This window comes from Macrotis lagotis, chromosome 1, assembly GCF_037893015.1.
Source record: "Macrotis lagotis isolate mMagLag1 chromosome 1, bilby.v1.9.chrom.fasta, whole genome shotgun sequence".
NCBI lineage: Eukaryota > Metazoa > Chordata > Mammalia > Peramelemorphia > Peramelidae > Macrotis > Macrotis lagotis.
Genome location: NC_133658.1, coordinates 502,931,108 through 502,945,132, shown reverse-complemented (window position 1 = coordinate 502,945,132; position 14,025 = coordinate 502,931,108). Strand labels below are relative to the sequence as shown.

At 34.8% G+C, this 14,025-nt stretch overlaps 1 protein-coding gene across 3 annotated transcripts in view; it reads right to left on the bottom strand.

Moving 5' to 3' along the window:
• The window catches only part of TRAPPC10 (trafficking protein particle complex subunit 10), a 102,369-nt gene that overhangs the window by 30,614 nt on the left and 57,730 nt on the right, over nt 1-14,025 (bottom strand). For all 3 annotated transcript variants that reach the window (XM_074214007.1, XM_074214008.1, XM_074214009.1), the window contains 3 exons: nt 10,385-10,496; nt 9,114-9,361; nt 2,651-2,797 (listed from right to left, as the gene is read on the bottom strand). In XM_074214007.1, the coding sequence (XP_074070108.1) occupies nt 2,651-2,797; nt 9,114-9,361; nt 10,385-10,496 (507 nt within the window). The remainder of the gene's footprint in view (nt 1-2,650; nt 2,798-9,113; nt 9,362-10,384; nt 10,497-14,025) is intronic.

The window sequence follows — 14,025 nt, the reverse complement described above, 5'->3', positions numbered from 1 at the left end:
AGCTTAATAATTTTAATACAAAACTTATGCAATTAGTTATATTTTGCTATATCATTCTGTAATAAATTCCTGCAAGGAAGGCTACTAATCGAAAGGAAAGGGATAATGCTAGAAATTCTAAAGTCATCATCATCTGAAGCTTTTTTTTTTTGACTTTTGCATGGCAATGGGCTTAAGTGACAAAGCTAGGTCATATTAAGTGTCTGAGGCCAGACACTTAGGTCCTCCTGACTCCAAGACCAGTGCACCACCTAGTTGCCACCCCACCCCCCACCAGTTACCCCTATCTGAATACTTCTTAGAGGACTGAAAAGTAAAAAATAGCTCAGAATAGCAATAAGGCTATGAAAATGAGCAGCAAAAATCATTTGTTATTTCTTTAGTACCTTTCTGTAAGGCTGACTTATATTTCCAACACTTTTGTAGTAAAGACAATTCTTTAAGAAGTAGTTTCATAGAGAGCACTTGTGGTAATAACTCTTATCAATTCTAGTCACTTAAAATGAATTTTACCTTGCTCCTTATAAAAATAAAATTCTCCTAAACATGAAGTTTTAGAAGAGCTAATTAATAATCAAATTCTACTGGAAACAGTAAATGGTTATTTTATATCATATACTACAGAAAATCATCCTCTATTTCTCTCTTTGGAATATTTAAAATGTGAGAAGAGGAATAAATGCGGAAGTCTTAAATGCGGAAAAGAGGAAGTCTTACAGAGGGGCCTTTAACTGTAAACAGAGGTAATTACCACTAACCAACCAATCCCTTCCATTTGGGCAGATAAGTGCAGTGGATAGAGCACTGGCCGTGGGGCAGGAGGCTGGGAGTTTGAATCCAGCCTCAGACACTTGATTCCTACTGTGTGACCTTGGGCAAGTTACTTAACATTAATTGCATCCAGAAACATCTCCAGTTATTCTGATTCATATATGGCCACTGGACCCAGATGGCTCTGGAGAAGAAAATGAAGTTGGTGATTCAGAACAGCACTCTCACTCAAATCCAATTCATGTGTTTGTCACTATCTCTCTCAAATGATTTTCTACTAAGATGCTCTTTACTGTTAACTTGTTAAATAGTTTAAAGACCTATAAAAAGGGCTAGTAACTGATATCTTATGCAATAGTTTCTTCTTGATTCTAGCTAGTCTGTACACTGTTATCAGACTAATTTTTCTTAAAAAAAAAAACTACAGTCATACTTTGACATTCCCTTATCAGATTTGACCTTTGCAGTTTTATTTATTCATGAATTGGCTGTCAATAATTAAATGAGAATTTTTTGGAGATTTGCTGTGGAAAATTATTGACAATGGAAATATAAAAAAGAAAAGTAAAAACCTATTAATTCATAAATGTATAAATACTACATATTAATTCATTTTATAATCTACTACCAAAAGTATACATATACAAATTTATTATGAATAGTTAAATTTTGTTAAAATTTTCAGTGCACTAAAGGAATGTGGTTTCACACTTTCTATGGCTCTCTACCACCAAGACTCAGTCATATGATTTTTCTCCCAAAATAATGTTAGAAGGAAATTCTTGAAGCAGTTGCTGTAGTTACACTAACATCTGAGAAGACTGCAGAGTGTGAAAGTTACTAATCTCTCACACAGAAAATGCAACTTTGTAATGGGTGCAAAAAATAAGAATTATTAAAAACAAAGATTTGGGATAGGAGCCAGTGCTATTCATAGTTTTTCATATTTTCTGCGGTCCTATGTCCCTGTATATTTCTCATATGCTCCTCTTATTTTAAAAGTTGCATAGCAAAATCCGCACTTATGAGGACAACATTTTCAAGTCTTTTACAATCTGGATCCAGACTATCTTCCCAACTTTCATCTTATACCATGGACCTAAAAGAACCTTCTAGACAGATTGACCTAGTCATTTTTTCCTAAACATCTCTTGCAATTCTATCTACCTGTCCTCATAATGAGTTTCTTCCCTATTCTTAATCACAAAATGTTTTTCATCAACAAATCTATCTTTCCAAGTTCTGTTCAAAGCTCACTTTCTTCAATAATTTCCTTAGCTTTCCAGATTACTCCTCTGTCTGAACCACTCATTTCTGTCTTATACTATCATTTAACTTTTCATGTGTTATGTTTAAGTCATTTTGAATTAGATTAAAAAACATCTCTGAAGGAAAAAGTCATGCATTTTACTTTTTATTATACTTCTGAAAGTTTGTAACATAGCATTTATACACATACTCAAATATATGAAGCACCTGTCATTTCATCTGCCTAGCAAACTTCAAGAATGAGAACTTTTCCCTCAATCTGAAAGATAAATCTTAAAGAGTTGCCAGAAGTAAAGTGACTTAGCCCAAGTCATATCTTGTAGGTTTCAGAGAAACAATCTGAATATATAAGCCTTTCTGGTTCCAAGACAATCATGCTACCCACAACTATGCAAGGCTATCACTGACATACATAGCAGGTATTTAGAAAGTACCTACTGAATAAATAGATAGTGGACAACTACTACATCTGCTATATAGCATATAGTAATGTAACCAGAACAACTGATAATCATTTCAAAAGAATAATGTGGTAACTAGTTTGCCTATTATTTTTCACATAGTGGCAGAAACCAGAGAAAAAGGAAAACATGCATTATATCTTGTCTACCTTTTCTGTGGCATAGCTCCATAAGCCAACAGTGTGGGAAATATTGGAATCAATTTGAGCACGATCACAGCAACCTTCTATCCTCTGCAACACCTCTAAACAGCTCAAAAAGACCCAGCAGTCCAAAGCTCCAGGGGGAACAGAAACCTGAAAAAGCACATTAAGTTCATTACAATTAAAAAATACTGCCAACTAAAAACAATTATGGAACTCTATGATGCAATATATATTGTGCTAAGCAGCAATACAAAATAAGACAAAATCAAGGTTGCTGCTCTTCTAGAGCTCATACCCTAATGGGGGTGACAACACTGAAACAACTATATATCTGCAAGATATGTAGAAAGTAATCTCAGAAGGCAAATACATGCAGAGGGAGAACAAGAAAAGACCTCTTACAGGAAGTGGGATTTGAGTTCAGTTTTTTAGGAAGCTGAGTGTAGAGGAAAGAAAACACTCTTGGGATGGGGAAAGAGTCAATGAAAAGGAAAGCACAGTGGCAATGATCAAACTATTACTGGTTAAAAAATAGAGTAGTGATAGAATAGGTACATATTACATTATAGTAAATGATCATAGTAAACTACTATATAATAACCACAAAGATCCAAGTTTTTGGAACAAAAGCTCGATATTTACAAACACTGCTAGGAAAACTGGAAAACACCATGACAGAAACTCAGTACAAACCAACATTTCATACTATATATTGAGGTAAGGTAAAAATAGGTGTAAGATTTACACTTAAAGGTGATACCATAAGCAAATATGGAGAGCATGGAATAGTCTGTCAGATCTATGAATAAGGGAAGAATTTAGGATCAAGGAAAATACAAAAAAAAGATAATTTTTATTATATAAGATTAAAAGGACTTTTATACAAACAAAGCCAATATTAAAAGCAAAATAGAAAACTGGAAAAAACTTTTTTGTAACTAATATCTCTGACAAAGGCCTCACTTTTCAAATCTATAGAGAGCTGAGTCAAATTTATAAGAAAATGAGTTATTCCCCAATTGATAAATGATCAAAGGATATGAACAGGCAGTTTTCAGACAAAGAAATGAGCATTAAAACAACTCTAAGGTACCACCTCACACCTATCAGATTGAATATGACAAAAAAGAAAGATGATAAATGTTAGAAAGGATGTGGGAAAATTGGGACACTAATGCACTATTGGTGGAGCTGTGAAGTGATCCAACCATTCTGGAGAACAATTTGAAACTATGCCCAAAGGGCTCTAAAACTATGCATGCCATTTGATCCAGCATTATCACTAATACTTCTATATCCCAGACATCAAAAAAGATAGAAAAATATTTATAGCAACTCTCTTTATGATGACTGAGAACTGGAATTCAAAGCAATGTCCATCAATTAGGGAATGGTGAAACAAGTTATGGCACATTATTGTGATGGAATACTACTGTGCTAAAAGAAATTAAAAGCAAGATGATTTAAAAAAAAAAAACCTGAAAAATCTTATATGAACTAAAACAAAGTGAAGTGAACAAACTAGGAGAATACTCAACAATATTGTTATGATGAACTATGAATGACTTGGGTATTCTCAACAAAATGATTCAAGACAATCTCAAAGGATTAATGATGAAGTAGACTGAAGCATGCTAATTTTCACTCATTCTTTTTCTTTTATCTGAGTTTTCTTGTAAAAAAAGACTGATACAAAAATGTTTTACATGATTGCACTTGTAGAGGAAAGAAAGGGAGGGCAAATTTGGAACTCAAAATTTAAAAAAAAGAATGTAATTGGGAGATGGATGTTAGAAGGAACAGAGAGACAACATGTGTTATTAGAACATAAAAAATACAACAGGTAATAAAAAGTAGGAAGACTGAAAAGAGAAGGGGAAAAGTTGTAAAGGGCTTTAAATAACAAATAGAAAATTTTACATTTGATCTTGGAGATAATGAGGGAGACCCTGAATTTCAGAGACTAGGGAAATGAAATGGTCAGAACTGTGCTCAAGGAAAATCATTTAGGCAGCTGAGTGGAAGATGGATTTAGAACAGGATAGAACAACCAAAACTCTACTACAATAATCCAGATTATCAGGCTAATTGTAATTGCTGTGATTGGAAATCAAGTAAATGTCCTTCAGTTGGGGAATAGCTTAGTAAACTGTTGTATATGTATGTCATGGAACACTATTGTTCTATTAGAAACAAGGAGGGATGGGAATTCAGGGAAGCCTGGAGGCATCTGCATGAATTGATGCTGAGTGAAATGAGCAGAACCAGAAGAACACTGTACACCCTAACAGAAACATGGGGGGTGATGATCAACCTTGATGGACTTGCTCATTCCATCAGTGCAACAATTAGGGACAATTTGGGGCTGTCTGCAATGGAGAATAACATCTGTATCCAGAGAAAGAACTGTGGAGTTTGAACAAAGACCAAGGACTATTACCTTTAATTTAGAAAAAAACTTATTATCTTATTGTCTGATCTTGCTGTCTCTTATACTTTATGTTTATTCTTTAAGGATATGACTTCTCTCTCATCACATTCAATTTGGATCAATGTATACCATGGAAACAATGTAAAGACTGACAAATTTCCTTCTGTAGGGGGTGGAGGGAGGGAAGATTAGGGGAAAAATTGTAAAACTCAAATAGACTCTTAAAAAAAAAATTATAGGGGCGGCTAGATGGCGCAGTAGATAGAGCACTGACCCTGGAGTCAGTACCACCTGAGTTCAAATCTGGCCTCAGACACTTGATAATTACCTAGCTGTGTGGCCTTGGGCAAGCCACTTAACCCCATTGCCTTGCCAAAAAAAAACCCCCAAAAAACAAAAAAAAAAACAAAAAAAACCCAAACCCCTAAGAAAATTTTAACTGCTGTGGTGACCACTGTGACTGGAGAGAAAGGGATGTTCACATACAAGAGATGTAAAGGTAGGAAGACTGGAAACAAACTGGAAATACTAAATGGATGTGAAAGAAAAGTCAAAGATGACAGTGAGGTTGGGAGCCTGATTAGAAGGATGGTGGTGCCCTCCATGGTAACAGGGGGTTTTGGAAGAGGAGAGGGTCATGGGGAAAAGATAATGAGTTTTATATTAGACCTGTTGAATTTTGAAATACTCATAAGACTTCTACTTTAAAAGGTCAAAAGGGTTTTTTTTTGTTTTGTTTTTGCAAGACAATGGGGTTAAGTGACTTGCCCAAGGTCACAAAGCTAGGTAATTGTTACATGTCTGAGGCTGAATTTGAACTCAGGTACGGCTAACTCCAGGGCCAGTGCTCTATCCACTGTGCCATCTAGCTGCCCAATTATAGTTGTGAGACTATAGCTCAAGAGAAGTTAGGGCTGGGTATTAAATTTGAGAATCATTTGTATAAAGAAAATTGAACCCAGGAAAACTGATGAAATTACCACATGAAATAGTTCAGAGGTAGAAGAGAAGAATTTCCAGGCAGACTCTTTGGGGACACCTGTGGTTAATGGATGTGACCTGTCTGAAGAGCAAGACATGGAGAGTAAGGAGTCAACAAATAGGAATGTCAAAAAAACTTATGAGAGAGAGGAGACAGTATCCAGGACAAGAAGGTGAACAACAGAGTCAAAGGCCAAAGAGAAAATAAGGGAAAATGAGGTTGGAGAAAAGGCCATTAAATATGGCACTAAAAAAAAATAAATTGCTGATTTGGAAAGAGTTGTTTTAATCAAATAATGTTGGAATCTAGGCTGTAGAATGGAAGGCATAGACTATAGATGGCTTTCTCTAGAAGTTTAGTTGAGAAGATAAAAGATATAAGCAACAATGGAAGGATCAAGTGAAGGTTTTTAAAGGACGTAGGAGACAATGGTGGAAGAAGCCAGTAAATATGGAGACAGGATAAGAGAGCATAGATTTACAGAGGAGGCAATCTACTAGAGAAGATAGGGACAGGGGAAATCAGGGATGTATGCATTCAAAATTTTTCTTGGCCAAGAAGAGTTACTTCTCTTCATGAGAGACAGGGGGTGAAAGAGCAGATAATCGAAGATTTCTGAATGATGTTAAAAGGAAAAAAGAAGAGGAAATCTTGGCAAGTGGCTTCCTTATGTATGAAATGAGATCCTAAACTGCTAAGGTGAAGGGAGACAGAGCCATGGGAGATTTGAAACTAGTCATTATGATGAAGTGGAGAGTGAATCACTGAGGAAGATGGAAGATAGCTGCAGTGAGAGCCCAGTTGTGATTATAAAATAAATTTGCAGCAGACCCGTCAACATAGTACTGTAACTTTCTCCAGTTCTACCCTGCAGCACATAAAAAGAGCTGAAGTGATGGATGGAAGGAATATTCTAAGGTTTGGATTAGAAAGGGATGCTCAGTGACTTGACAAAGATAAGAGACATTCAAAAATAGGGGAAAAATAGAGTTGAACCCATATATCAAAAGGCTGAGATAGGTAAGTTAGTAGAGTATATCAAATGTAGAAATGGTAGGCTGAAAAAGAGCTAGCAGTTGGAGGAAAAGGAATGCATGGTGAATATGAAGCACAAAATTAGGGTGTTAAAAGGTACAGGGGAAAGAAGTGATAAGTTATGTTAAAAAAAGGCATTTCAGAGTTCATTAATATGAATAATGGGTAAGAGCAAGATCAAGGGTATGACCAGTCATTTGGGTAGCTGAAGTGTAGTGGATGAGTAACTCATGAAAATTGAACAGAACGAGGAATTGGAAAGTTGGGGTGTTAAAGGGAGTATTAATTTTGGAAACTCTATATATAGGAGAAACTGAGGAGAAGAGAAAGCCTATGAGTCCAATAAATAATAGTCACCAAGAACTGGGTGATAAATTTGAACTCTTCATAAAAAAGTATAGAATCTTATTTTCTTCCTTGCTTTTTTCAATTTGCAGATTAATTAATTACTTTTGAACATTTAAACCCATTCTTGGCAGGCTAAGTCAATTTGGGAGATATGTGTAAAGTAGAAGTGAAAACAGATGGCAGTTTATAGAAAAAGGAAAAAAAATCTAAGGTAAATTCAAGTGTAGGTGAAAAAGAAGGTAATTTTATATGCTCATACTCTTTCAGGGCTATTAAAAATAGTTTTACATTATGTATAGTCATGTGGAGAATAGTGAGTGGGGCTAGATTTTACTGGTGGAGAAACCTAACTGAAAAACTCCTTTCACTGTCTTACTTAATTTGTCTGGGGGCAAATGACTTGCCCTTGGTCACATAATTGTGAGTGACAAACTTTCCATGGGAAATGAGCACATCTCGTTACAGATGATAGATACAAATATGGTTTTTAAAAATGCCTTGAGATACAAATTCACAACATACATCCTCATTAAAGTCAAAATTATCTGTAGAACCAGAGTAATGTCTTTTTTAGTTTTACTGATGCTATTTGTTTTTACATCTCTTTCATTCCAAATAATTTTTTAATTCAGTAACCTTCCTTTGCAACAAAGGTAAAAAAGTTACTTCATAAAAACAATGGTTACAGTTACTATATCTGACTGATACATTTTCATGTCTCTTCTCTGGGGGGGGGGGGTGTCAAGCTTAGTTTTTAAAATTGTATGCTGTTCAGTTTCATTTAATTACTCTCCCTTCCCCCACCCCATTCTTGTAGTCATTATGTAATTTAATTTCTTGATTTTAGTTACCTTGCTGAACCAGAGTAAGTTTATTAGAAGTTTATAATGATTACATCCAGGGATAGGTAAGCAACTTTAAAAGATAATGCCAGAGATACTAAAAACAAGGGCAGAATCTCTTCCAGATGAAAGTTGGAAGTGATACCTGGATTTGTAGAATGAAGATTTGCCCAAAGGAAGAGAAGCAGGGGCCTGGGTAGCAGGAGATAGCAGTTTCAAGGGAACAAGAACAATAGGGAGTGGTAATTTTTAAAGTAAAGAAGACCATCTTTGTGTGGAGATGAAATAGATTGGAATAGATCATAGGAAATAAGTAAAATTACTAAAGATTTAATAGGCTAAAAAAAGTTAAATATGGAACAGAATCAAAAATGAAATATTAAAATATACCACATGTGATCTTAGCCTTTTAAGTGTCATGAAGTTTTTTGGCAGTGTAATGAAGCCAATAGAACACTTCTCAAAATATTTTTAAATTCATAAAAGTAAAATACATAGGATTATAAAGAAAAACAATTATACTGGAATACAGTTATGAAAATAACCTTAAAAAAAAAGTTCGCAGACCCAGGTTAAGAACCCCTGATAAAGAAATCCATTGAAAAGTTTTAATTTATGTATTGCTTTAAATTACATAAACTAAATTGCTCCAAATTTGAAAATATATATAACCACATCAAAAGATGAATAAAAAAAGCACATTTCCATTAAAAATTTATACCTATAGAACAATAAGACATTAGTAGGTACAAGTAGTTTAATACCTTGGATTGACAGAGTATTAATCAACAAGAAATTATTATAATAAAAATAAGATCTCAGACTCACTTCTAGTAGCTTGAGCTCTTGTACACAATTGTGAAGAAGTTCTAGTGCACGCTGAGATACCTCCCATGGTCTCTGTAAAAAGATGAGCAATGTACATTGCCGAGAAAAGAGGTAACTTCGCAGATCTAACAGCGTAGCTTCTTGACTCTGTATTAATTCCCGCTTTTCCATATCTATTGGTTTTCGGAGAATCAATCCATTCCAGCTCTTCACTGACTGGCAGAAGAAAGTCAGCCAGTTTGCACCATCTAAATAAACAAGGGAACCGTTAATTTGTCTTCCTGGGACAGGAAAGAGGACAGGGTAGGAGGAAGCAGTTTGGCAGCTATGTCCCATGATAACTCTAACAACAAAGAAAAGCAGATTTTCACGAACAAGAAAATCCAAGGAAAAACTACACGGAGTTATTTTTCCAAACCAGGTCAATATAAGAAGACAGAGGTCTGTAAGTACTGTGGAAAGTGTAGCCAGGAAAGGGAGGTGCAGGGCCTTCTTTTAGTCAGGGGACTCACAATTGGGGCCTGTAACTAAGTACTAGGGCAAGAAACCCAGAGACAGGGTCTGACATGCAAAGAACAGGACCAATTGTTGATTGGAAGCTTTGATGTTCTGCTCTCAGAACAACATTGTAGTCCCAGTGTGGACGTGGGAGAGGATTGCTTAAAGGCAAAAACTTGCAAATGCATAGCAGGTAGAGAGAAGAGAAGCAAGCAGCCTTCCTCTGATACTTGGGCAGGTCCTGGGAATGGAGGTCTAATCTGAAGCCTGCAGTTGAGTGAAGAAGGGCAGAAATTCAGACCAAGAGTGAGTTTTCAATTCTGTCATTTAAAATCTATACAAAGTCTTCCAGTTAGCAGAAAGAAGTTGAGGCCAATACAGTCTACTAGAGTTTCTACCAGAGCCAAGCCGATCACTGTGTTGCACAGACTCCAAATGGATCTTGGAAAGCTCAAACCAAGAGGATAGTAATCAGACTTCAACCTACAATAGACTGATTAGGGGGAACTAAAGTTTTCCAAGACACTGGCCTGAGCCACCCCTAAGATTATGAACACAAATTATGATCAAACAAGATCAAGACATTCTCTCTAGAGAATGTGGTTCAAACTATAATTCAAGAAGTCTGAAAAAATATTGAAACTATTTCTCATGGATTTTTATTTATAACTATGATTCTATAATTTCTAATAAAAGAAAATGAAAATTCATCATATTTGCATCATTGTTGCATTTTTTTTACTCTTGGTTTTGACAGTAGTGAACTTACTTACCACCTGCACCAAAGTTGACAACATACTGGGAGAATAGGGCATCCAATTCATCATACTGTACCAAGGCATCTTCAAATTGCTGTAGCATCTCAAAGACAAAGGCAAGTTCTTCCTATTTAAAAAGGTAAAAACAAAAAAATATACAATACACTCAGAGATATTTTTATGCATTATACAAAAAGTCACTTCTGACAAAAACAATCATTCAGAAAAAAAAATTATCTGCCTATCTTTAGCAAAGGTATTATTATCCAGTTATCATTACAGACTTATAGCCACTAAGAAAGAAAAGTATTTCTTCATATGATAAATGACTGATCTCAAAACTTTTTTAAAACATCTCTTTATACTTTTAAAAATCACATGGACACTAATTCTGGTTTACTAATTCACTATTCTGTTTCATTGTCAAGCATCAAAGACTAAAGTCAGAAGACAAATAGCTAATTTAAGACTTTTTTTATATTTATGAAATGTTTTTAAAGTTTTAAGAGTACACTACTATACCAATCAAACTACAAAGGAGTAATTTTACAGTGCTAGAAAAAACATAATAGAATTATTTTTAAGGAACAAAGGGTCAAAAGTCTCAAGGGAAATACTAAAAAAAGAAAGGAAAGGGATCTCAAACTTGCTATGAAGTAATAAATACAGAAGTATGAAATTTGTGCAGACTATAAGAAAATAATATATATAAAGATCAACAATATAAACAGAAAAAGATGTAAGAAAATATCCAGTCCAATTCCTTTTCAGAGGTCACAGGTATGGGATGGTGGACAAATATATTTTTAGACTATCTTAAATAAAATTGTTGTAGGAGATGGCTCTTTCAGAGAGTGAAGAAGGAGAATGGGAAGCATTTCTGCAATGTGCAACAAAATATACCAATAAAACTTATTTTTTTAAGAGGAAAAAATAGAATTAGACCAGAGTGGATAAAGGAAGAATGAAAAATAAACTCAATGGCACAGAGAAATAAACTCAAAAATATTTATATTAAAAAATACATACTTTAAGTTCCAGGGTGGACTAGAAAGGTTTAACAACTCACTCATTGGGGGAAAAAACATGAACCACTGACACATGGACATTATTACATGCTCTCCATTATGTTCCTACATCTAGGCAACCACAAAAAAAAAATAAATCAAGCCTTGATGTGTAGCATTTACTGACTTCCAAAGTTGTTAACATCCTGAAAATTTAAGAATGAGTTCTTGCAAGTTCTCAGGCTAGAAACTCCCAGAGTTCTCCCCTACTATCAATACCCCAAATCCTCCAACTAGATCTAGAAAATAGCATTAGATCAAATTCTGATGGAGAAATTCAAGAAGTCAAGATGAGTCTTTTTTTTTTTTTAAGCCTTTGTCAATATAGAGAGACAGAGGTCTACAGATACTGGAGACAATGTCTGGCCAAAAAGCACAACCACACAAACTCCAACACAGAAAGAGTCTGCATACCATGACAAGTTCCAGAGTTATACCAAGCTACCTTAACTTTATGCAAAGCACCAGAAACAGTTTGTACTGACAACTTGGCAGGCACTACTCATTTCTAAGTCACAGTCCCAATGTAAAATGAGAAGGGGAGTTGTGCCATGTTCCAAGGGAAGGAGTGGTCATAGGCCCTAAAAGCAAGAAGCAGCAGTGTAACTTGGAGACCAGTAGCAGAGAAGGGCTGAAGCCTGAAGAAATACAACCAGTGAAGGAAATCTAAAACGAATAGGGAACTTGTAGTTCTGTTACTCTGAACCAGGAGAGATTCCAAATGGTGCACAGGAGCTAACTCAACCTAGGTTAGGAACTTGCAGAGCTCAAACCAGTGGGTCAGCAATCAGACTTTGCCATGGATCTTAATAATCTAATAATTCTGACTACAGATGCTCAGTGCCACAGAGTTACTAGGATAGCAAAATTCCATACCCCCCAAAAACAGCAAAAGAAACAGTCAAGAATTTTCCTGCAGATGTATGCAAGGCCCAGGGCAAATATTGAGTCCAACCTTAACAATTCCACCATAAAAAGCTATTTTGGTGACATGATTTCAGAAGAAAAGAATTTCTCCAAAATATTTGCAAGCAAAGTCTCAAAGAAAAACAGTTTGGGCATAACTTCAACTAGAATTCTTAGAAAAGATAAAGCAAGAGTTTTTTAAAGGGACAAAAAAGAACTGAAAAGAGAAAAAAAAATTGGCAAAAGAGATTCAAAATCTTGTTTGAGAAACTCCCTGAAAATTAGAATGGACCAAGAAGAAATCAAATATTGAGGTAATTTCAACAAATTGAAAAAAAAAAAGAAGAAAATGAAGGTATGGTATTTCACAGCAGAAATAACTGACCTGAAAAATAGATTGAGGAGAAAAAATTTAATTCATACAGAACTATCTAAAAGCCTTGACCAAAAAAAAGTCTGTATATCAGTTTTTGATAACTTTTTAAAAAAAGAAAACTACCCAGATATCTTAGAACAAAAGGTAATTTTTTGAAATAGAAGGAATCCTCCAGTCACCTAAAAGAAACTCCATAACAAAAACTTCTAAGATTGTGATAGCCCAAACTCAGAGTTTCCAGATTAATTAAAAAAATAATAGAAGTAGTCAGAAAGAAAGAATTCTAGTACTTCAGAGCCATAGTCAGGATCATACAAGATTCGGCAGTCATCATAATAAAGGAACATGAGAGTGTGGAATATAATGTTTCAGAAGGCAAACTTAATAACACAATTTTCAATAGCCTCTGGAATATAAAAAGTATTGTGTCCTTATACTTGAAAAAACCTAGGAAAACAGGAAGTAATTTAGGGGAAAAATTTAGAGGAAAATGAATTTAGATTAACATCTTACATATCAAATACTACAAGAAATTCTAAATGGATGCTAGATTCAAATCAATCAGGGAAAAAGGGAAATGTATATGTGTATGTTTATTTATGCTGGTGCTGAGTTGTTTTTCAGTCATGTCTGACTCCTTTATGACACCATTTGGGATTTTCTTGGCAAATTCAATGACTGGAGTGTTTTCTCAATTCCTTCTCCAGTTTATTTTTTTCAGATGAGGAAAATGAGGCAGGTAGGGTTAAGTGACTTGCCCAGAGTTACAGTTAGTGAATGTCTGAAAGCAAATTTGAATGCAGGAAAAGGAATCTTCCTGAAGGCTTGGCATTCTATCCACAGCAGCACCTAGTTGTTCACTCACTCATTCATACAAATAAACAAAAAATATATATATATGATATGAAATAACCTTAGAGGAGCAGGCACAGGTATCTTTCAAATATAAAAAGAACAGGTCTAAAAAACGATAAGTTTGATTTCATGAAACCTTACATTTTTTACGGGGGGGGCAATTTGAGATAGAATAATGGAAACTGCCAAATTGGGGGGAAAACTAATTATTTAAACTAACTCTGATAAAGGTTTGATATGATATGACATGATACATACACACACACACACACACACACACACACACTCACTCACTTAAGCAGTGAATGTTTATATTTAAGACAGAGTCATTCTCCAATGGGTCTTCAAAGGATATGAGTTTTGAGAAGAATGACTAATTATTAACAATCATATGAAAGACTATTCCAAATAACTAAGATGAGAAATGTAAATAAAAACAATTCTATGTTTAT